The 25,814-nt window shown below is 43.0% G+C and overlaps 1 protein-coding gene across 4 annotated transcripts in view; it reads right to left on the bottom strand.

The window, feature by feature from the left end:
* RAD18 (RAD18 E3 ubiquitin protein ligase) overlaps positions 1-25,814 on the bottom strand; it is a 209,272-nt gene that overhangs the window by 71,680 nt on the left and 111,778 nt on the right. For all 4 annotated transcript variants that reach the window (XM_075938716.2, XM_075938715.2, XM_075938714.2 and 1 more), the window contains 3 exons: positions 24,621-24,805; positions 10,321-10,397; positions 5,452-5,512 (listed from right to left, as the gene is read on the bottom strand). In XM_075938716.2, coding sequence (XP_075794831.2) covers positions 5,452-5,512; positions 10,321-10,397; positions 24,621-24,805 — 323 coding nt within the window. The remainder of the gene's footprint in view (positions 1-5,451; positions 5,513-10,320; positions 10,398-24,620; positions 24,806-25,814) is intronic.

Below are 25,814 nucleotides of genomic sequence, written 5' to 3'. Positions count from 1 at the left end.
ATTGCTGCTGGACATTCCATGTCCAGCTTTCAACATTCATTCCATCTTTCCCAGCTTTTCTCTCCCAAAACCACACAAAGAACTGCAACAGGCACATCACTGCTTTCAATTCAAATCTAATATTTTCTTCCCATTGGCACTTCTGGCTCCCTGCCAACATACCCTGGATACCCACTGTTTTGGGTTTAACCTTTTAGTTACTAAATGCTGGGGTGTTTAGAAAGAGTAGTACCCTTCCCAACCTTAATTCAGCTCCCCTGAAAATGTTGGCCTTTATGTTATATAAAAGAAAGCATTGATTGTGCTTCAGGTAGAATTTTTCTAGAACAGCTTATTCTCAACTTTTTCTGTATCAAAACACTCTAACCATCACTTATCTGGATGCCATTCTTGTCAACCTCCCAGCCTTCCATTTCAGTTTCTAGATGCAATGGAAACAGATTTAATATGGAAAGTTCAGACGTTGCATAATTTTCCTTGCCTTCCCTATAGCTTAATATGTCTGGAAAAGGACAGTGAAACTGATATCTATATATTGTGTTAGGGAAAAGCAAGGTTAATAGCCTACAGATACATTCTATAAAGCAATGTTAAAAATACTATACATAGAATGGTAATCTTGTGGGGGAGGTCTAGCTTGGATATTAGGAAAAACTATTTCACTAGGAGGGTGGTCAAGTACTGGAATGGGTGGAATCGCCATCCCTAGAGGTTTTTAAATCTCAGCTTGACAAAGCTCTGGCTGGGTTTATTTAGTGAGATTGGTCCTGCTTTGGGCAGGGGGCTGGACTCGATGACCTCCTGAGGTCTCTCCCAGCCCTAGGGTTCCATGAATCTTCATTCTAACGTGACATTCAGTTGTAATTGAAAATCCAGACACACTGTTTTTTGAGTAACTTTTCCAAATGGATTTTTTAGACAACAGATCTTTTGTCAAATAGCACCACATTTTAATAAATATTGCTACAGAGTTTAATTGTACAACTACATCTGTTATTTCATGTTTGAAGGAAAAAAGTGTTTCTGTTCCAAGATGGTGACAAATTTTTCTATAAAGGAAATTTTAATACACATCTGTGTCTTTTATTTATGATACCTCAGTGATTCAGAACATTCCTAATCACAGCCCAATGTTACCCTTTAGCATTCACAGCATTTTCGATGATTTAGTATGTTTCTGATCAGCTTATGGTATTCACTCAAAGCAATGCTTCATATTTGGACTCTCAAAAGTCTCTTTCTAAAAGTCTGGCAAAATGAGAAGTTTGCTCAGACAGAAGATTATGTAGATTAAACACTATCTATACGGGGAGAACGTGCTGCTTATTCTAAAAATGCCATTTACAAAAGAGGTGTTATTTGACTGTAATTACCAGTACGATGTAGCAAGAAAAGCCATGAAAATGTGTTGTAGTTTGCTATACAATTAATCCAAAGCTATCTAAAGGCAAAGTTAAGCTACAATTTTTTTCCACTGAAAAGCCCCAAAATCTAGAGTTGGCTAGAAAAATAGAATTTTGTTCAGCCTTTCAGAAAAATTTATATATGAACTATATGACTGGGTGGAAGATGCAGTCAGTTTTCTTTCTTTCTTTTAACTAAATAAAAAGATGCAATGTATTTGTGAAATGTCCATACAACGATGAAGATCTGCTTTTACTAGCATGAAAAAAAAATCTCTGCATTCTCCAGGGCGCCACATAATATACCTAAAGGCTATGTCTAGATTACACTTTTTTTTTTAAAGTAGCCTTTTTTCGAAAAACTTTACCTGTGTCTACACTGCCACCACATTCTTTCAAAATTAAATCGAAAGAACGCGGAGGTTTTTTTGACAGAGGTAAACCTCATTTTACAAGGAAGAACACCTTTCTTCAAAAGAGCTTTTTTGAAAAAAGGCGTTCTTGAACACAAACAGGGCTTTTTAGAAAGAAAGCACCTAGATTGCCTGGGTGCGCTCTTTCGAAAAAGCAGATCGCTTTTTTGAAAAAAGTTGTGCCTATCTAGATGCTCTCTTTCGAAAGAAGCGTGTACTCTAGATATACCCAATGAGCCCATCCATAGAGATTTCAAGACAGCCAAAGCACCCACAAAATAGAGCATGAACGAGTGTACAAGTTAAATGACTTGATGAGTATCCCAAAATCAAAGAAACAGAAATATTTTCCAGTGCTTCATTTGCCAGAAGGGATTTTGAGAAAAAATAATGTTTCTCTTCTGTCACTACTTATTGCAGCAGAAGTCTGTTGGTATCACAAGTGTATGATCTGTAAGCGAACCATTACTCAGAATCATAATATATGACGCTTCTGTACAGACATACGTTAAATTATACAGCTACTGAACAGTGGTTCATGCAAACAATTCCTCCTATATCCAGAATAATATTGATGCTTTATGCTAGAACAGAATAGCATTTAATGCTGCTTCTTTGTAAAACTCATCCATATGCTGCCCTGGATGCACCCATCATGGAGGGGAGTAAGGAAGCAGACCCTCCAAAGAAATAAATAGATCAATTCCTCAGTTGGTGTAAATCACCTTAGTTCTATTGACTTGCCTGTGGACCTATGTCCACCACAAAACTTACTGTGCTAACAAGCAGTTTGGACTTATGTATTCAAACAGGTCCATGTTAGTAGACTGAGAATCTAACATACATTTCATATTCAGTCCTATAACATCAGTATTTAAGAAAGTTAATTTCTGGTATTAAAACCAAGGTGCTGTGAATCCTGCAATTGTGAAATCAATCTCTTGATACAGCTGACACAGAAGCATGCTTCCAAGCCCTGATTTTTTTTCCTGGAAATTCAGCCTCCACCTCTCTATTTCTCTAACGTACATTGAGTGAACACTGTGAAAAAGAATAATAGCACTTTCCCTCATCTCCCCACCCCACCTCCTCACCTCTCTCTCCACATACCCTGTAAGACAGTGTTTCCCAAATAGTGCTCCGTGGAACCCCGGGGTTTCGCAAAGTGAAGGTAAGGGTTCTAAGAGAACCCGATCACTCTACCCCCCCAACCAGTCTTAGGAGCAGGCGAGCCGGGTGGTTACCCGGGGACGCCATTTTCAAGGGACCGCTGGCCACCATGGTCTTAGGGGCGGGCTGGCTTTTTTTTTTTTTTTTTTTGGTCAACCAGTTTCCCCCAGGTTTTTTAAAGGGTTCCGTGGCCAAATAAAATTGGGAAACACTGCTGTAAGATATCGGAAATGGGGAGGGATAGCTCAGTGGTTTGAGCGTTAGCCTGCTCAACCCAGGGTTGTGAGTTCAATCCTTGCGGAGGCCATTTAGGGATTTGGGGCAAAAATTTGTCATGGATGGTACTTGGTCCTGCTGTGAAGGCAGGGAACTAGACTCAATGACCTTTCAAAGTCCCTTCCAGTTCTAGGAGATAGGCAATCTCCATTAATTTTATTTTAATTCTGTTTTTGGCCCCAGCTCCCTTCAACTTCCACTCCTTTACCTCACTGCCAAATGCTCAGTCTCCCTTCCCATTCCCACTTATTGCTCTTCCTCTTCATACCATTTCTCCCATCAGAAGCTCTCTCTATGTATTTTATTCTGCTGAAGAATTATCAGCACACTGTTATTTGTTCATAGAAACCAGAGATGCTATGGCAAAGACATTCATTTCAACAAGTAAATAATGGATGTGTACATTTTTTTCCATCTAGAGACATATGTACTTGGAAGTGCCTCCTCTCATCTACACAACAAGCTCCATCCATCTTACTACTTTGGCCAACACTTTCAACATTACTATTTTAGGATACCTCCTTCACATTAGGGATGTAAGCAACTAGTCAACTATCCAATAAACTTATTTAACTATGAATTCAAGCTCTGTGATATTAACTTGACCTTCCTTTTCCTATCTGCATTCTTCCTTACAGAAGGACAAAAAGAATTCAAAATGGTATATCCTATATCTTGTACATTTAACACCCTTCCTTTTGCTGTGGATGGCAGAAAATAAAAAATTAGCATGTAAAATGCCTGAATTAAACCAATATACATGGGTTAAGATTTTTCCTGATTCTTTGAATTTTTCCACCTCCATCAGTGTTTTAGTTTATGGTGCAGCTACACAGCATTTAAATCAAATGAGTGATGTTCTGGAAAACAAGCCACATCTACTATATAATATACAACACTGCTGTGCAGTCTCTGAAACTACACATGAGCAGGTTTTTAAGACTTATGGGTGTTCTGATAATACAACTACAAATGCAATTACAAAGTTTAAAAAAAATACCCACATGACATCAGTCACTAAACCTCTCTCTCTGGATCACCACAAGACAAACAAAAAGATTGACAATAAAAAGATATAATAGAAAACAAACTTTTTTGCACAAACGAAAGAAAAATCTACTGAAAAAAGTTAAGCACTCTCCAAGATCCACATTCAATTAAAAAAAGGCCCCACCCTACCCTTCCTTCATTAACCCTGATTTAAGGTGCCAGGTTATCAAAAAAAAAGAGAAAAAGGATTTTCAGACGCTTCCTTAATAGTTCAACTGCTGCTAGGGGCCAAATGCCTAATTACTGCATACTGAATCTTCCCTTTTTGAAGTAGGTTATCGAGAATGTAGTAGTGAGGCACCTGCAACAGAATCCTTCAACTTTAGGAATCTTTGAATCCTATCAGCTTGGTTTTAAGCCTGGGTCTGGTACAAAATCTGCCCTGGATGTTTCAATTATCTTATGTGAGGGAGGATGATCATGCTTTGTCTAGCTAAGCTAAATAGCCTCCACTCTCTGGGTACGTCTAGACTACATGCCTCCGTCGACGGAGGCATGTAGATTAGCCAGATCGGCAGAGGGAAATGAAGCCGCGATTAAAATAATCGCTGCTTCATTTAAATTTAAATGGCTGCCCCGCTCTGCCGATCAGCTGTTTGTCGGCAGATCGGGGCAGTCTGGACACGCCGCGCCGACAAAGAAGCCTTTCTTGATCGGCACAGGTATGCCTCGTGAAACCAGGTTTACCTGTGCCGATCAAGAAAGGCTTCTTTGTCGGCGCGGCGTGTCCAGACTGCCCCGATCTGCCGACAAACAGCTGATCGGCAGAGCGGGGCAGCCATTTAAATTTAAATGAAGCCGCGATTATTTTAATCGCGGCTTCATTTCCCTCTGCCGATCTGGCTAATCTACATGCCTCCGTCGACGGAGGCATGTAGTCTAGACGTACCCACACTGAGCCCTCGCTACACTCCTATGAGGACAGAGAAATATTACTGTCTTTTTTAACAGATCACAGAGAGGGTATTTTTGATATTTATATGCATGCCTACAACAAAGATTAGGACTATGTCTAGACTGCAGCTCTTTTCCAGGATACCAGAGGCAATTTGTGTATCTTTTTCCCGATTTTCTTCGTAGTATAGACATAACCTAGGAGATTTTAAAAATCATAAAAATGCATAAGTTGTATTACTTACGATAATCGGTGTGAATCTCCTCTATTTCTTTTTCTGTCTGGTCCTTTGTAAATGTCATGCTCTACAAAGTCACAAAAAATCTTTATTTGAAGAAGAAAATTAAAATATAGTGACTTTTTAAAATCACAAACTTGAATGTGAAAAGCTGAAGGAAACTTACCTTTGAACCAGAGGAAATATTATTTTTACCCCCTCCCCCACTTTTGAGATACAAAAACAATTAGTATTACTCACTCCTTCATAAGGATGATGTCAGTCTTATGTGGGAGGAGGTCATTTGACCGGCTATTTCCCATTATCTCTGATCAGCCCTACCTGTTAACATTTAATATGTTCCTGGGCTGTATATAAAGTGCCCCTTTGCTCTACTTTCACAAGGGCAGCAAGAGATGACAAGCTGCCAAAGAGACTAAAGAGAACAAAAACAGACCTTCCTTAAGGCTTCTCTCCAGTTTTCTGATTGGTTCAAGGCCAGGTCAGTATCTTTATCTCACACTATAAACCCCTGGGCATTTTTACTGCAATCATAACATGATCAAATGTAGATGATTCGACCATAAAAGCATCAGTATTACACAAATTAGACTTCCCCTTAACATAAGTGATGAAACATTTTAACTGCAAGTTGTTTAACCCTAGGGCTGTGTCTAGACTGGCAAGTTTTTCCACAAAAGCAGCTGCTTTTCCGGAAAAACTTGCCAGCTGTCTACACTGGCCACTTGAATTTCCGCAAGAACACTGACTTCCTACTGTCTGAAATCAGTGCTTCTTGCGGAAATACTGTGCTGCTCCCGTTCGGGCAAAAGTCCTTCAAAAAAAGGGAAGAAGGATGATCCAGGGAACTATAGGCCGGTCAGTCTTACCTCGGTTCCTGGAAAAATCATGGAAGGGATCCTTAAGGAATCCATATTGAGGCACTTGGATGAGAGGAAAGTGATTAGGAATAGTCAGCATGGATTCACAAAGGGCAAGTCGTGCCTGACCAATCTGATTAGCTTCTATGATGAGGTAACTGGCTCGGTGGACATGGGGAAATCAGTGGATGTTATATACCTTGACTTTAGCAAGGCTTTTGATACAGTCTCCCACAATATTCTTGCCAGCAAGTTAAGGGATTGTGGATTGGATAAATGGACGGTAAGATGGATAGAAAGATGGCTAGAAGGCTGGGCCCAGCGGGTAGTGATCAATGGCTCAATGTCAGGATGGCAGTCGGTTTTCTAGCGGAGTGCCCCAAAGTTCGGTTCTAGGACCGGTTTTGTTCAATATCTTTATTAATGATCTGGATGAGGGGATGGATTACACCCTCAGCAAGTTTGCGGATGACACTAAGCTGGGGGGAGAGATAGATACGCTTAAGGGCAGAGATAGGATACAGAATGACAGACAAATTGGAGGATTGGGCCACAAGAAATCTGATGAGGTTCAACAAGGACAAGTGTAGAGTCCTGCACTTGGGACGGAAGAATCCCAAGCATAGTTACAAGCTGGGGACCAACCGGTTAAGTAGTAGTTCTGCAGAAAAGGACCTGGGGGTTACAGTGGATGAGAAGCTAGATATGAGTCAACAGTGTGCCCCTGTAGCCAAGAAGGCTAATGGCATATTAGGTTGCATTAAGAGGAGCATTGCCAGCAGATCCAGAGATGTCATCATTCCCCTTTATTCGGCTTTGGTGAGGCCACATCTGGAGTATTGTGTCCAGTTCTGGGCCCCCCACTACAAAAAGGATGTGGAGCATATGACTTATGAGGAGAGGCTGAGGGACTTGGGTCTGTTTAGTCTGCAGAAGCGAAGAGTGAGGGGGGATTTGATAGCAGCCTTCAACTTCCTGAAGGGAGGTTCCAAAGAGGATGGAGAGAGGCTGTTCTCAGTAGTGACAGATGGCAGAACAAGGAGCAATGGTCTCAAGTTGTGGTGGGAGAGGTCCGGGTTGGATATTAGGAAAAACTATTTCACTAGGAGGGTGGTGAAGCACTGGAATGGGTTACCGAGGGAAGTAGTGGAGTCTCCATCCCTAGAGGTGTTTAAGTCTCGGCTTGACAAAAACCTGGCCAGGTTGATTTAGTTGGAATTGGTCCTGCCTAGAGCAGGGGGCTGGACTTGATGACCTTCTGAGGTCTCTTCCGGTTCTATGATTCTATGACTCTATGAAAGTTTTTGCGCAAAAGGGCCAGTGTAGACAGCTCAGATTTGTTTTGCGCAAAAAAGCCCCGATCGCGAAAATGGCGATCGGGGCTTTTTTGCGCAAAAGCGCGTCTAGATTGGCACGGACGCTTTTCCACAAAAAGTGCTTTTGCGGAAAAGCGTCCGTGCCATTCTAGATGCTCTTTTCTGCAAATGCTTTTAACGGAAAACTTTTCCGTTAAAAGCATTTGCGGAAAATCAAGCCAGTCTAGACGTAGCCTAGTTGTTTAAAAACCCACACAAATCTTAAATATGCTACTAAAGGTTAATTTAAATTTAAAGGAAATGTAGCATCTGGGCACCATATAGCCTGCTCCCGCAAGCCATCCTGATATGTACCAAAAGAGCTCGCATGTTAGAAGTACCACTAACAGCATGATTCCCTCTTCCTTCAGAGAAGGATTGAGTTGGGTAGGATTTAGCCCCAGACATAAGTGGTTTTCCAGTTGAATATTTTAGTACATTGACAGGAACTCCAATTCCTTCAATGAAGAAACTACGTGTGTAAAAACCATACAAAACAGTTAACCAGTTAAATAATTTCTTTAACTCTATGGTCACCAACCCGTTGATTGCGTTCAACTGGTCAATTGTGGGGGCACAACCACTCGATCAAGAGGTGTTCCCAGCTCCCCTCGTTCTTCCCACCCCCAAGACGGAGCCCGCGCCCACTTCCTGCAGCATGGGGGGGAGAGGGGGAGTCCCATGGCTGTGCACCAGATCCGGCGTCTCAGGAAACACGTGCTGCTCCTCCCCTCCACACAACAGCCAGCATGCTTCCTGAGGCACCGGCTCTGGCGTGCAGCTGCAGGACTTCCTTCCCCATGCTGCCTGCCTGCTCCCCCAAACCAGCTGTCACAGGAAAGCAGGCAGCATGGGGAAGAAAGTCCTGCAGCTGCACGCCAGAGCCGGTGCCTCAGGAAGCATGCTGGCTGTTGTGGGGAGGGGAGGAGCAGCCAGTGAGCAGCCCCTGCCCACTGGCCCCGGGCTGCACGCAGAGTTCTGCATTCCCCCTTTGAAATGTACAAGAGCCCAGGAGGAGGAATGCAGAAGTGCCTATCGACCAGTCAATGAAAATTCCATCAACTACTTGACTAGTCAATTAACCACAATTTAACATCCTTACCCCCAACCAGATCTCCATTAGCACCTTGCTCCTGCCAAGACCCCCATCCAGCACCCTCCCCCTTACTCGTGGCTAGACACCTACCAGCACCCTGGCTCCTACCCCCTGGCCATACAGCATCCAGCACCCTGCTCCTGCCCTCTCCCCTCCTGGTCACCTACCCCCACCTTGCTCCTGTACCCTATTTTCCACCCAGATTCTGCACCCCCATCCCTACCCCCACTCACTGGCAGTCCTGTCCCGCACACTGGATCCATCATTTCTGGTCCCACCTCAGAGTGTAGAGGAGCCCACAAATTCCACTGACCCTGGAACTCAGAAAAGTTAATCTGGCCTGAAGCCTTGACCCTCAGTCCTACCTACCTTTCCACCACCCCCAGAGGGATGGAGTGCCAGGTGAGTTGGGGCCACATCAGTGAGGCTTGGGAGGTTTGAGGGTTGTTTTTTTTTTTTTTGCATTTCACTTGTGTGTTCCCCAATTGATTTTTCTGTGGGTCAGTGACACCTGACCCAAAACAGGTTCCCCCGGCCCTCCCATAAATAAAGACAATGCTTACACTTTTTATGTTGGAAATAATATTTTATTTAAAAATGAGGCCTGGCCAACAAGCCCCCAATTGGGACCAAGCCCCCATCTGGCCACAGCATCATAACACTTCTGCACCTCCCACAGAACCCAACCCTGAGCCCATCATATACCTGAATCCCCTGTCCTGAGCCCCTCACATCCCCAAACTCCTGCACCCCCACATCCCCAGTCTTCTGCCACAACACTCATTCACCATCCACACACTGAAAATCTGTGTCCCTAGCCCATCGTATTCCCAACCTCCCTGCCCTGAGCCCCTCATGCACCCCAACCCAAACTCCTGCACCCTCACATCCACAAGCCTATGGCTTGCTCGGCACCCCAACCCTTCACCTGACCCCACCACTCTCCAGCCTGGAGCCCCCTCCCTGAGCCAGCATCCCCTTTTCACCTCCTCCTGGACTCAAATTCCCTCCCAGAGCTTGTACTTCTCACCCCTTCCCACATCCAAATCCCTAATTCGCACCCCAGAGCCCGCACCTCCTGTTTCAACCCGGTGAGTGTGAGTAAGGGCTGGGGACAGGAAGTGATGGAGAGGAGAGGAATGGAGAGAGCGGGGATTCAAGGAAGTGATGGAGCCTTGGGGAAGGGATGGGGTAGATCTTGGCTTGTCCTTACATTTAAAAAGTATTCTTGGGTTGGAGACCACTGGTTTAACTGGTTAACTACCAGGGCAGCTCTGGGACGACCCTGCTGCACTGAGGACAGCAGAAGATGCTGCAGCCCAGCCCCACTCTGCTGTGACAACCTCGCGGGCTGGGGGCTGCTCTGGCCTCACAGACTCTGGAGTCCTTTCCTTCTACTGGTGGGGCCCTCTGGTTAACCAGTTACCTGGTAAGAATGTCACTAAGGCTTATGCTTACTGGGTAACTGGTTAACCATTTAACTACTTACATCCCCAGAAGAAATATGTAAAAATGCTTCTTGTCACATTCCACAATTATTTTGGTACGGAGATAATAAACTTACATTTTCACCAGCTTTATTGAATTCAAGCTGAGTCCGAGTTCTCTCATTGTTTTCAAGCTCTTTCACTATTTCAGCCACTGTTAATAACAACAAGCATTATAAATGGTAGAACCATAAGATGGCAGTTAAGATAAAGAATAAAACAGCATTGGAAATAAATGTCCTGAGGTTAAATGATATTCAGGGCTAAATGCATTCATCTTTCACCTCCAGATACTCAGTCTGAAATCCAGATTTGAGTCACAAGTGAAAACAAAATATAACAGGCTTATCCCAGTAGTCTAGTAGTCATTTGGTAACAGCACAAAACCATAATTTGCAACAGTTCAGTAATATTAGTGGTCTGTACACAGGACTCAGGAACAGAACATAAGGTCAAAGTCTGAGTCCTAGCACAACTGCCCTGAGGAAAGTTACACGGTGCTTGCTTTCAGATGGCTCCTCACCAATCCCAGGTCATTCTTTCTTTCTTTCTTTCTTTTTTTTTTTTCTCTCTCTCTCTCTCTCTTTCGTGTGTGTGTGTGTGTGTGTGTGTGTGTGTGTGTGTGTGTGTGTGTGTGTGTGTGTGAGTGAGAGAGTGAGACAGAAGGGGGGAGGCAGAAAGACATAGATAGATCAGATTTTCATTAGAAGCTGTACCAGCATATATCATAATGATCTAATATTTGTACAAAGTCTCCATTTTATAGTACATATTTAAATGAAAGATTCAACTGTGAATGTGAAATACGTTGTTTATATTCTTTTTAGGACTATATTCCAGATGGAAAAGAAAACTGCCTGTGGTGCAGATCCAAAACCCATAGACCAAAGAAAGACCATATTATTATGGTCAGAATTAAATCAGATACATCTCAAGATAACAATTAGACATATTTCGGCTTATTAACGTTTAAGACATAACTAGAGCTATGCAATACTTTATGTAATTTATTTTGTCATTTAAATTACGAATATATCGCTACACCTAAATACAGGCAGTCCCCGGGTTACGTACAAGATAGGGACTGTAGGTTTGTTCTTAAGTTGAATCTGTATGTAAGTCGGAACTGGCGTCAGCCGCTGCTGAAACTGATCAGTTTCAACAGCAGCTGAATCTGGACGCCAGTTCTGACTTACATACGGATTCAACTTAAGAAACCCAGGCGTCCCCAAGTCAGCTGCTGCTGAAACTGATCAGCGGCTGATTCCAGGAAGCCCGGGGCAGAGCAACTCTGCCTCGGGCTTCCTGTAGTCAGCCCCTGGTCAGTTTCAGCAGCGGCTGACTTGGGGACACCTGGGGCAGAGCAGCTGGGGTGCTGCTGGGTTGCTCCCGTAGCGCTGCTCCTCGGCGCTACTGGAGCAACCCAGCAGCACCCCAGCTGCTCTGCCCCAGGTGTCCTGAGTCAGCCACTGCTGAAACTGACCAGCAGCGGCTGAATCAGGACGCCTGGGGCAGAGCAGCTGGGGTGCTGCCGGGTTGGTACAGTAGCGCGAGGAGCAGCGCTGTGGGACCAACCCGGCAGCGCCCCAGCTGCTCTACCCCAGGCGTAGGCAAGAAAAGCCTGGTCTGCTGGGGGGAGAGGGGGCACTAGCTGCACCCCCCCCCCCCCAGCAGACCAGGGAGACGCGGGTGGCGGGACCGCCCGCATCCTCCACGGCTTTGCTCCGTCTCCCTGATCTGCTGACCAGGGAGACGGGGAGCAAAGCCGCGGAGCACGCCCGCAGCGGGACAGCCCAGGCGCGCCCGGGCTGTCCCGCTGCGGGTGTACTCCGCGGCTTTGCTCCGCGTCTCCCTGGTCTGCTGGGGGGTACCCCCCCCCCCCCAGCAGACCAGGGAGACGTTGAGCAGCTTTTCTCGCCCCGGAGGACATGGGCGGCGGGACTGCAGCGCATCTGGGCGTCCCGCAGCTCCAGTCCTCCGGGGGGAGAAAAGCCCCGTTCGTAACTGCGGATCCGACAGATCCGCGTAACTCGGGGACTGCCTGTATATCTGTAGAGCCATCGGAAAACTATGTACATGTTGTCACATTATTGAATTTTAAGGATCATTGCTGCACCCATGGGAGTAGGGTGTTTGCCCCAAAAGTCGGTACAAAGGGGGCCATGTGAGGTTTCATGTGAAAGCTTATGTTCTACTGATTCTGTATATGCCATACACGTACTTGTATAATATCTGTATGTGGAATTATAAATATGTACTCTGGGTTGATGGTGGAAAATTCTCTGAGTCAGAGCAATGTGCCAGAAATGTTTGTTCAATGTCTATGCTAATTAGTGAGGCTCCATGGACAATAGATCTCTAAATGCCAAAGACACACCTGAAGGAATGTATCTGGCTACCTGCAAACTAGCCAGGGCATAATGGCTGCAAGCATGTGAAACAAGGATAGATCCCTGAACCATGTGGCCTACTATGGCCAGGAAGATGCCAGGAGAGGCATGTAAATGCCACGTGGCAATCTCCATCTCGTCTTGAGTTCAGCTCCTAATCCCAGATGCAGCCTTGCAGGGAACAACAAACTGGGAAGAACCGTGGACCCATCCTGACCTAGGATGTACATCAGAGACTTTTAAGATAGCAGTTTATAACATCTCTGCTACGAGCCTGTATTGAGAACTGCATGTAATATATTTTAACAATATAATATAATAACAATGTAACAATGTAATATATTTTAACATGCTTTTCTTCCTTATAGTAATAAACCTTTAGATTTTACATTCTAAAGGATTTGCTCAGTGTGATCTTGTGGGTAAGAGCCAGAGCGTAAATTGATCTGGGAACTGTGGCTGGTTTCTTGGGACTGGAAGAACCCGTTAAGGGTAGGTGAGATTGGGTTCTGTAACCCCTCACCTGTGTGTTATGCCCGGGGCTGATTGGGGCACAGGAAGAGCTGGAGTGTCAGAGGGGTTTTGCTTGTGAGGCTTCTTGCTGGCCAGACTGGCAACTGAAGCGCTCAGTGTGACTGATTTGTGGCCTTTTGGGGAAGGTCCCCAGTCTGGGGCTGTAAAGAGCCGTGAATTTGAGCAATTCACCCTGAGTGGACGCCCTCAGCCATGCCCAGACCTGGTCTGATCCATCACACATGTATAAAAATGAATACATTCATGAGACAACTAAGTGTTCACAAGAAAGTCTTTAAAATGCTACCAGACTATTTTTTTTAAATTTAACAGAAGAAGTGGGCTATGCCCACGAAAGCTCATGATACCATCTACATATTTTGTTAGTCTTTCAAGTGCTACCAGACTATTAGTTGTTTTTTAAGTTTTTCCTGTTACAGACTAACTCAGCTACCCCTCTGAAGCTAAATGTTCACAGTTTGGTCAGAGAATAAAAAACCTTAAATTATATAGGAATAAAAACTGGACAGAACTGGGTTTAAGCCATAATCCAGGAATTTGACATATGCTTTTTCTGTAATTCAGCTATCCTTATTTCACAATGGCCCTAGCAGCATTGCTATAGTTGAGGATGAATTAATATTTCCATTATAAATCCTAGGATTTAATATTCCAGCTTTATAAGAAGCACATTGAATCAAAACTTGGTAACAGAAGCAGTACATCATTTATGGACTGCTACCTAAAGTACACAGTATTCATTTCACTCCACTGGGGAAAGTACACAGAAAAAAATGTTGTGCTACTTCACTATAATTTGTGAAAATCACCCTTAGAAAAGTGTAACACCCAGAACCCTAGAACTGTAACACAGAAACTATTAGTACTGCAGCACTTGCCTCAAGGGGAATTGGTTGCATTTTTTAAAAGAACACTAGGGGGCTCCTTCCCCCACCCCCTCCGCCCACTACACTCACCAACCCACCTCCCCTCTGGGGGTTGGTATCTGGACAGGGGGGAGGGGGAAAGAGTGGGCTGGGGTAGGTATCTGACCAGGGGGACGGTGCAAGAGCAGGGGAAGGGGACAGGAGTGGGCTGAGGTGTGGGGTGTCAGCTTTGGGGGACATGAGTGAGGGGGCTGGAGGTGCAGGGTCTTGGCAGGGCAGTGAGTGAGGAGAAGTTGGGGTGGGGACCACTTATGTGCTTTCACGCGGCTCCTAGCACCGTAGCTCAGGCATTGCCTGCCACTGCTTTTTAAAATCTATCTAATTTGTTTTGCATTAATAGCTTGAGTTAACTACAATTGAGAACATTAATTTTCATGCCATTATATACGTTGAGAGTTTGCCTTCACCTGCAGTGCTGGCTGTGTTCACTTTTGGTCACCCTACCTCCAAAAAGACATGGAGAGATTTGCAACCCAGGCAGTGAAAATGATTAGAGACCTAGAAAGGTTGTGTGTGAAGAGAGACTAAACAGATTGGAACTGCATTGTGCTGCCAGCAGACAACAACTTGGGGCATGCCAATGCTACATTTACCAATGAATAAAGCAGAAACATATTGGGGGCTCAGATGGCGGAGGGGATGTGGCTCAGCCCAGGGGACAGGGGTTGGGCTCGGATGGCAGAGGGGATGAAGGGCAGCCAGGAGAGGTATGGGGGACCCAACCCCAGCAGCTCTTCCTCAGTGGCACAGCCCTCCCGGGTATGAAACGGGAGCCAGAGCTGGAGTAGCCCATGCCCAGAGGGGACAGCACCAAGGATGGCCACAGTAAGTGGCTAAGGACAGAGGTGAAGGTGGGCCATGGTGGCAGTACATGGACGCTGATGACGTCATTCTGTTGTCCCACAGGAAATGTTTTTATATATATATCTGAGAGAGAGAGAGACAGAGAGAGAGAGAGAAGAATGGCCATAGTGGGTCAGACCAAAGCTCAGTATTATGTCTTCTGACAGAAGCCAATGTCAGGTACCTCAGAGGGAATCAACAGTGTCCCAGCATCTGACAAACAGAGGCTAGGGACATCATCCCTGCCAAACCTGGATAATAGCCATTGATGGACCTATCCATGAATTTATCTAGCTCTTTTCTGAACCCTGTTACAGTCTTGGCCTTCACAGCATCCTTTGGCAAAAACTTTCACAGGATGACTCTGTGTTGCATGAAGAAATACTTCCTTTTGTTTGTTTTAAACATGTTACCTATTCATTTCATTTGCTGACCTCTAGTTCTTGTGTTATAGAAAGGAGTAAATAACTCTTCTTTATTCACTTTTTCCATACCAGTCATGATTTTATAGACTTCTATCATATCCCCCCTTAGACACCTCTTTTCCAAGATGAAAAATCCCAGTTTTACTCATCTCTCTTCATATAGCAGCCATTCCATACCCCTAAACATTTTTGTTGCCCTTTTCTAAACTTTTTCTAATTCCAAGATATCTTTTTTGAGATGAAGGGATCACATCTGCATTCAGTATTCAAAAAATGGGAATACCATGGATTTACTGTCTTATATCACTTTCTTAACAAACCCTACACCAGTAAAAACCTCACTTCCTTCTATGCCTATGCTCCTGCTTGTCCTCTCTTAGGCTAGGTCTAGACTGTGACATTTTTGTGAAAAAAGCAACACAAAATCTGCTCTGCATTTTGCGTAGCTTTTTCGCCGTTTGGCCCTATCTAGACGGAGCCAAATTTCGGCAAAGCCCTTATGCCTCATGAAATGAGGTATACAGGGCTCCCCAAAAGAGCATGTTTGCTCTTCCATGAAAAAAAGCGGAAGAGCAAACGCATTCCTTAGACACGGCCGGGTCCATTGTCTAGATGTAGCCTCAATTCTCTGTCTAAACCTCACACAATTGCATTCGTTCTCTACTTACCACCATTTTCTGTCAATTCACTACAAAACATTTTGTATCTTTTAAAAAAGTTGGTAAAAATATTATAGCAGATACAATTGTCCTCTGAAGAGTTATGCTGAACCTGGAAACTAATAATCAATGATTATTGGCAGTTTTAATCCTAATCTAAAGGCCAATCCTTCATACCTTAAAGATGGAGTTGATTCTGAACTGCCATAATTAAAGGACGCTTGCTCTAATCAAACTCCATTTTAAAATTAACTGCAAGTATACAGATGTTAAATATTGAGTATTACAATATATTGTTCCCGAAGATTTAGGATGAAGTTTATAAAAAGGCACCCAAGTCCCATCTTTAAAATGGATTTAGCCATTTATATGCTTATATTTAACTGAAAGTCAGTGGAACTTAGACTCCTAAATCATTTAGGCTCTTAAGTATTTTACTCTTAGTCAATACTTAGAAGATTTTCTGGGTGTTGCTCGGGTCCTTAATTAATTTTTGGTTTTTGGAAAATAAAATGAAAATGTCCATGTTCCATTTCAATCGCTGTTCTGAGGAGGGGCTGGGGATGAAAGGTTCAAGATGCAGGCTGTCCTTGGGCGAGAGGACTACCCCAGTCATGTCTTATCGCAACAGTTTGAGACCAGGTGAAAAGCACCTGTCCATGGCCGCTATAGCTCCAGAGGGTACAGCTGAGGGAGGAGTACACATCCCCCAGATGAGGCAGGTCCAGGTTTATCTGCCCCCTGTGTTCCCCAGGCAGAGTGAGGAATACAGAAAAATATGTGCTTTCCCCTCATTCCCTGATGAAGCGAAGCAACCAGCAATGTTCCCATACAAATGGGGTAGGGAGGGGAAAAGAAAAAGCTTTGTTTGGTTTTATTTGAAACAATTCCATCCCAGACACATCCCATTTTCCTGGCACAACCAAATTCTTATCTGACTTTAAACTATGATAAGAGGAAACTGTATACTGAATTTAGTAGTCCTGGCTTTTACCGTTTAGGAGGAGTTCTTGAAAAAACAGACAAGCCCTGTCAAATATATAGTAGCTTGCATAAAGTAAGGAACAAAAGGAAAAACCAGCAGAAGCACTGGATGTGTCAAACTGAGTTTTTTACTCTGTATATTTTGACATGTGATGTTGACAATACGTGTTTTAATGGTTAAGAGCCTTAACTTTTTGAATATCTCCTGTGATTAAATATTTTGACCCCTTATAGTTTCCTGCAATTCTAAACATCTAAATAAATAGAAAAAAAGATTACAATCCATACTTTTGTGCAATCCAGAAAGTTTAAAATTGATAAAAATCTTTAAAAATACTTAGAAATATAAAGATATTACTCATCAAAATTATAGAAACATTTAATTGACAAGTTTACCCTTTTGCTATTTGACATTATTTTGAAACAAGAGTACATTTTTTACACTACACACTGAATAAAACAGTAATTATATTCTCAAACACAGTGCAGTCTAGTGGTCACAGAAGAGTCAGGTTTTCAGGATTTTGTTTTCCAGTCCACAGCCGCTTTACTGCAGCCCCATCATCTCTCTCGGGACATAGACTTGGCAGTGAGGCTGCACCCAACCCTGACACTGTACAAGGCCCAGACCTGCCTCAAACTTCCCTGGATGCTTTCTCTCCCCTCCAGGCACACCAGGGCTACATCTAGACTGGCATGATTTTCCGCAAATGCTTTTAACGGAAAAGTTTTCTGTTAAAAGCATTTGCGGAAAAGAGTGTCTAGAGTGTCAGTGCCAATTTAGACGCACTTTTGCGCAAAAAAGCCCCGATCACCATTTTTCCGATCGGGGCTTTTTTGCGCAAAACAAATCTGAGCTGTCTACACTGGCCCTTTTGCGCAAAAGGGACTTTTGCCCGAATGGGAGCAGCATAGTATTTCCTCAAGAAACACTGATTTCAGGCAGTAGGAAGTCAGTGTTCTTGCGGAAATTCAAGCGGCCAGTATAGACAGCTGGCAAGTTTTTCCGCAAAAGCAATTGCTTTTGCGGAAAAACTTGCCAGTCTAGACACAGCCCAGGTGTAAGCAGTGAGTGAGTGACTTAACCTATTTGTGTCTAAGGCAGTGGTTCTCAAACTATTTGGCCGCAGACCACCATCCTTAACACAGACTTTTCTGTGGACCACCAGCTAACCACCCATGACGACAAAATAGGTGCAGGGTGGGAGTGAGGGTGCATGGTCTGGGTGGGAGACAGGGTTCAAGAGCGCGGTAGGAGTGCAGGGTTTGGGCATGAGGGGTTTGGAGAGTGCTTACCTGGCTCCATCTACCCCATCGCTCCCAAGCACCGTCCCCTGCAGCTCCCATTGGCTGTGAGCAGCGGCAAAAACCTTCAGTCAAGTGGTTTCCTATGCTGCCATTCCCCTAGCTGGGGGCAGGGGGAGTGGCAGTGGCAACGCATGGAGCTGCTTCCTTCCCCTGCAAGCTCGACCCAGCTCGCGAGGCTCTAAGCCAGTGCTGGTGCCCCAACCGCACAAGGGGGTGGGCCTGGAGTACCAGTACAGGCTCCCCATTGCAAGGGGTCGGAGGGCAAGCCTCAAGACTGCAGCCCACCTGCAAGATGGTCAGGACCACTGTGGACTACACTTTATGAGCCACTAGCCTAAGGACTTGTCTACAGTACAAAACTAAGTTGACTTAATTTAGGTCAACTTACAGCTACTGCAGTAATTCCATCAGCTGTTGGTATCCATGCTATTCTCCCTCCTGCTGGTGGAGCATATGCTCACAAGGAGCTTTTGTACCAACCGAATTGTGGCATTGTGAGGCACTGATAGCCACACATGGCTTGCAGTGGAGGCCCTCCACTCATTCCAGAGTGACAGTCCCAACTATGAGTCTTCCATGGTCTTTATTTCACAGCAGAGAGCTGGCTGCTATCATCTGAGACTCAAAAATGAAAAATAAAAATGAAAAAAGTGTCAACTTTTTAAAATTCTGCAAAATTCTGCCTATTTGTTAATCTGTCAATGTTGAGGAACCACCATAGCAGTGAGGAGCACAAGCGCTGGCTGCCTGAAGATGGAAGATCACCTGCATCATCCCCCATCATCTCTCTCCGGGACATGGACTCGGCAGTGAGGCTGCACCCAACCCTGACACTGTACAAGGCCCAGACCTGCCTCAAAATTCCCAGGATGCTTTCTCTCCCCTCCAGGTGAAAGCAGGCAGGCTCAGTTCAGCAGGATTCAAGTACGGGGTGAAAGGGTGCTGTGTGGGGCAATCTTGCTGTGGGCAGCTCAGTGGGGTAGTCCAAGTCGGGAGAGTGGTACCTGGATGCACAAGAACAAGATCAGGGCCAATGGGACTCTGCAAGGTCTTTGTTTTAAAGTGTGTCGCAAACTTGACAATGAGAGCCCTAGGAAAAACCAAGATCCCCTCCCTCTCCTAAGAGTTGGAGGCATACCCCTGGCCAAGCTGGGGTCCAGCTATGATGGATTTTGATGGAGAGAAGAGTCAGGGGGGATTTGATAGCAGCCTTTAACTTCCTGAAGGGAGGCTCCAAAGAGGATGGAGAGAGGTTGTTCTCAGTAGTGACAGATGGCAGAACAAGGAGCAATGGCCTCAAGTCACAGTGGGGGAGGTCTAGGTTGGATATTAGGAAAAACTATTTCACTAGGAGGGTGGTGAAGTACTGGAAGGGATTACCTAGGGAGGTGGTGGAATCTCCATCCCTAGAAGTTTTTAAAGTCTCATCTTGACAAATCCCTGGCTGGGTTATTTAGTTGGGATTGGTCCTGCTTTGGGCAGGGGGTTGGACTTGAAGACCTCCTGAGGTGCATTCCAGCTCTGTGATTCTATTAGGACCTCGGGGATGTCATCTGAGGTTCTTAGACACCACTGCATTCCCTCTTTTTTCTGCTAGCCTGGGCCCCCTTTTATCTGTTCTCGTTGAACCAAGCTCTCCAGCCTACTCTAGGAAAACCCACAGGGAAGGCCACACTCAGCTGCAGATACAGACACTGAGATCAGGTCTAGGATTCACTTGAGGGATTTATTACATCAGCACCCAGATGTTCACACACACTCTTTGGTGTACAAACCCAAAATTAAAGTTTGCTTCCTTCTTCGATATGAAAGAAAGTAATACATAGCCTCTTCTCCCTCCCACCCCCCTACACAGTTAGTAATTACAAAATTTATTAACTATGAATAACTATCAAAAAGTGGATTTTATGTGGTCAAAGAGGTAGAAAACAGAACAAAGAAATTACTAAGAAAATAATACAAAGCATGTAATCTAAGATAGATTTACTAAGAACTGGTTATGAATAACTATTTCTCACCCTCGTTATTACTTTAGGTAAAATCCTTCATGGATCGGGGGGTCTCTTGGCCTCGGTCCTGCAATTCCCCCCCCCCCCCCATACACACACACACTCTTCAATTATCAGAAAAAACAGGACTATGTAGCACTTTAAAGACTAACAAGATGGTTTATTAGGTGATGAGCTTTCATGGGCCAGACCCACTTCCTCAGTCCTGTTTTTTGTTTCAGCTACACCGGACTAACACGGCTACATTTCTATCACCCTTCAATTATAGTCCTTTTGTTTCTAGGTGTATTCAAGTATCCCTTTGTCATGGGGAGGCAGAGAAAAAGTCAGCTGAAGACACTCATTTTCCTTCCCTCCTGTATATAGAATTTTCATACAATAGCAAACCTTTATTTCAGGAGCGGGGAACCTCAGGCCCGGAGGCTGCATGTGGCCCCCCAGCTTGCCTGGGCCCGGCCCCTGAGGCTCAGTCCCCCTCCCCTAGCATTGGGGAGCCTGCACTGGCTCTCCAGCCCTTCTGCTGCCCCCATCATAGTGCTGGAGCACCCAAAATCTACTAGGTTGGGCCCCTCATGCTCTGGTGTGCAAGGGGAATGTGGAGAGTGTCTTTCTTCTCCTCAGTCGGGCACGTCAGTGAAGGGTTTTTGTGCGCGGCCCTCAACTAATTTTTCTATAATTTTAGTGGCGCTCAACCCATAAAAGGTTCCCTATCCCTGCTTTATTTGATTCCCCTCACCCTACTCCCTGTGAAATAGCTCATCAGACCAAAGAGTTGGTTACTATCAGGTGACCAGGTCACCTGAATCTACAGTGTTCATGAGTCAGTAGCAGTGTGGAGTGTCCCCAGGAAGGCCAAGCCAATTAACAAGCCACCATACCAGCTAATGGGCCGTTAAGCCCTGTCTGGCTTTTCCATTGCAGCACTGAAGCGTTGGTAGTAGGGGTGTGCCAAACCAGCAAATTTTGTAGCTTAGATCAACTTAAATCCGTACTGTAGACCTGCCCTTAGTTTTGGGGGGCACTTTCTTTAGCACTCACTATCATTCACAATTTTTTTCTTTTTTGTGAAATAGCCTCTCTCATTACTTTAGATCTGTGCTTCTCTAGCAAAGAGCTGATAATTTTGTTCAGTATACTGAGAATCAGGTCAGCTATTATTATTTTAAGATACATCTTCCTTCTGGCAATTTAAACTCTGCTCCCAGCATATGCAGTAATGGAAAACAAATAAGTTGAAGGGTGCTTATAGTCTGAAAAAATAGCATTGTGGGATCCCAAGATTTTAGCTTGCTCAATTATTTATTTTTTTCCCTTAAACTATCTGCCAGCACTGCAGACTTATCCTGGAATTTAAAGTCAAGCTGTGTTCTTTCTGGCTCACACACCTTCACCAGTAAAATATTCTCTTACTGAAACTTAAAGATTCTCTTTCATGATGCCTAAGCCAGACTAAAATCCACTTCACTCTCCAATAGTTTTATTGGCTATGCTGTGCTAGCAGAAGTAAAAAGAAGGAGGAATTCTTTTTTGTCAGAAAAACAAACAGATGTGACTTGAAATATACACTGGGAACAGACCTGTTAATTAAGAATGCAGCACACATCTCAGAATAAGTTTTCTGTTCGTAACATTTTCCTGTAGGTTTAACATTCTTAGTTACAAAAGAATTCTTTGAATTTTATTTGTAGGAAAGGATGGATGGGAAACATTTTTGAAAGAAGGGAGGCAATTCTCTATATATTTATAGATTCCCCCAATTCGCCCATAATTGCTAACTATTGCATTTTACAAGACACATCTAAACCATCCAGATTCTCCTCTACAGGATACAAGCAGAGTAACTCCACTGAAGTCAATTGCTACCCAGGTATTGAAATGAAAATCAGATCCTTCTTTTTCTATAATCATCAGTGCATTTTTTATGTTTAGTCTGAATTAAAAGTATGCATAAAAATAAAAAGTTTTGCTATGTTTTGTGTGTAACCCTGAACTGATTATCAGCAAGACAAGTTAATGTACATGGACATAGCTCACCAAGACTTCAGAGGGAGCTGTAACCCACTACTGCCATTGCTGAATTTGGCCTTTAAATTAAAACTAGCTTAAATTACACTGATAGTCACTAGATAGATCAATTTTAAAAGACACCAATAAAAAAAGTAGCTTCTCCTCGATTTAAGTCACTGTTTTTCTTGACTGGTGCTGTCATCAGAATATAACGTAATCTGGGGTTGTGCTCAAATTTAACAAACATATTGCTGCAACCAGTGTTACATCAGTTTCTATTCCGGCACACATTATAACTGTGCATGAGATCTTACATTGGAGTTTAACATTTTTCCAGGTATTTAGGTGGCATGCAATACAGGTATACACTGATTAAAAGGCAGATGTTTTTAATATATAAAATTATAAATTTGCCATCAGTCATTTCTGAACTATAGATTTGGGACAATCCTAAAGGACTAGCATAAAACAAACTTTAATTCAATTTAAGGACAATATTCTCAGTCTTTACCTTCCCTATCAGAACCAGCCAGCATGCCTTCTCATTAAGCAATATGGGGAAAAACTTGGTGCTCCCTACCTCCCCTCATTCTCATTCCCAACTCTACAGGCTGAAAACCGGTGCTTTAGAAGAACATCATTCTTTTTGAGGGGAAAAGTATGTCCATAATGTTTTTTATTTCCTCTCTTTCAAAATATGGGGCAAGCAACTGTGTTTTCATTCTCCTGGGAAGGATGGATGAACTAGTAGTTAAAGCACAGAACAAACATGGGATGTGGGCTCCATTTTTTACTCTGCCACAAACTGAAAAGTAAATTTATTAAAAAATGCATTTTTCAGGATATTGAATTTCTTCATGAATATGATGCAAATCTGATTAATAGTTTCAGGCAAAAACATTTTCAGGCCTGAGATACCAGTCACAAAGCAGTTGGTGGCGGGGGTACCACTGCCTCCCTTATAACTTTAGATTTTGAGCTCTTTGGGGCAGGAACAGTCTTTTTGTTCTGTGTTTGTAGAGCACCCAGCACATTGAATCCAAGGCACCATGACAATACAAATAATAAAATTCAATTAAGTAGATTAAATTGTACATGTTTTTATTAAAGAGAAATTATTTGCATGACATCTGATTTATGGTTAAGTTACCTTACTTTTTCTTTTCCAAACCAAAAGTGCCTAGCAAACAGTTGGTCTTGGGAAAAAAACATGAGAATTAACTTTTTATAAATTACAGAAAGATTATTTCCAATTACTTTTTTACAATTACTTTTGGGGCTTGAGCTACATACACTAAATTCTTTCTACACTGTTGTACCAATTATTTTGTATATGTAACAGATACATACAGTTGCTTCCCTCTAACTCACATGCATCACTCAGAAACAACAAAGGTCACGTTGCCTATAAAGCCAGAAGAAATCCAAGAGAGCCAACATGCCCTTGTAGAGATTGAAAGGCTTGGCTGCATTTCATTCATAGCCCATAGATGGCATTATCTAAAAAGAATTCATCACACAGCAGACAGACAGTAGTTTATTGCTTAAAGAATGTTTACCCTATCCAAGTAACTTCATTAGAAGTTAGAATGAATTCCATTTCCCAACAAAGCAAAGCAAACTGTTTAGAGAGATCTATGGTTACAGTTAATTACACTGCAGCAAAGCTACATATCTATAATGATGGGGGAAAATATCCATAGCAATGCACTTTCTTACTCATTAATTTCACATGCTTTACATCATCTCTTCTTTAAGTCTAAACTTGAAACCAAACCCAATGATACAGAGTGCCTCACTGAACAGGACAAGGAGAAATTCAACATAGAAATAATTATTAATCCTTTCCCCTGGCATTAAGATCCTCTGATATTTCCTAGCTTGCTAGTGATGACCCAGGGAATTTGATCCGGAGACATCCCAACATCATTCTTCACATGCAGCATCAGTAGCATTTTGGAATTTATTGAGCAAACCAGAACGTTTCAGAGGATTTTATCTCAGTGGAAAAGAAGAAAGTTATTGGGGCTGTTTCTAAAGTTAAGTTACAAATTGTTTGTTCTGGATACCCTCTTATTACATGTCTTAACTAAATTTGCCATTTTAGCTTCACAGGTCATATTTAATATGATTAATGCCAAATTCTTCTAAACCCCATATTCTCCCATAAGGCCCCATGCTGTCTTTCTCCTGTTCTGAGAGTTAATTCAGTTTCTTACAATACAGAGAGAGATCATTTCATAAAATGAATCAGGAACTTAAGGAGAAAACATCATAACTTTGCCATCCTACCTGATTTAGGATTTAAAGAATCACACTGAGCATTATGCATATGCACAAATTCTTGATGCCTTTTAATGAGCTGCTGCCTGGTTCCTTGGATAGACAGCCCATATTCCTTTAGCTTCTTCTTCAGATCACGATCAGAAAGTAAGTTGTAAACGATTTTAGGCAGGAATTTCCTTTTGTGACCAGAACTGTAGGAGAAAAACAAAAATAATACAAAAACAAGAAATTCTGTCTTGTATAGCAGGAAATCAAGCAGTAAGTTATAATTCTATAGTGCTTTTCATTTAGAAAAGCCTCAAAGCACTTTACGTCATGCTTATAAACAGGGTGGATTGATTTAAATCAAGAAAATTTAAATCACAATTTAAATCACCCCCCAAAAATCATTGATTTAAATCAATGTTTCCCACTGACATGTCTGAAAATAGGGAATAGACTTATGAGATCATTATTATGATCTGTGGCGATGATATTCCAAAATAAGAGAAATGTATTTGTAATGAAAAATAAGAAAATGACACTCAGTGGCAACTAGCAACTAGATTTCTCTTACTGCAGCTTTCTGTACTGTACACTTGAGTGACAAATTCTAAACCTAGTTAACTAATTAAATAAGCCATAAGAATTAGCTAAGCTAAACTTTTTATTCTAGCAATAGCAAACATAACAAACAACTTGGGAATTAACTTGTTAAAATACCCAGATACAAAAAAGCAAAGAGAGAGTATTGACGAATGATGCATTTCAAAGTTGATCCACATAGTTCTTCAGACATACCCACATCTTCCCTTTATTTTTCCAGTCCACTCCACTCCATCCTTTCCTATATATTATTTTCTGTCTTTAGACAATATCTTACCTAACTCTGCTGTGCTTGGCCCAGGTCCACCACCACATACGCACTGAACAAAAACCAATCCTATCCAGTCTTTGCACATTAGTCTGCTGACTAACAGAAATTGAAAACCCAGAACTTTCAAAAAGCAAGAGTTGGTTGTTAGGGTGCATGGTCTAGAGTCATTAATTCATTTTTATGAGACCGTAAATGTAGGTGTAGCACGTTTGTGATAAGATTTAATTTTAAGTGTGATTTTTAATGAGAAATTTAGTGCTTTATTGATGATTTTTTTTAAATTTGAAAATCTGATTTAAACTGAAAAGATTTTTTTAAATAATTGATCATCATCCGTCTTGCTT

This window comes from Pelodiscus sinensis, chromosome 11 (genome assembly GCF_052426305.1).
Source record: "Pelodiscus sinensis isolate ZL-2025 chromosome 11, ASM5242630v1, whole genome shotgun sequence".
Taxonomy (NCBI): Eukaryota; Metazoa; Chordata; order Testudines; family Trionychidae; genus Pelodiscus; species Pelodiscus sinensis.
This window is presented reverse-complemented; position numbering and strand designations above follow the sequence as displayed.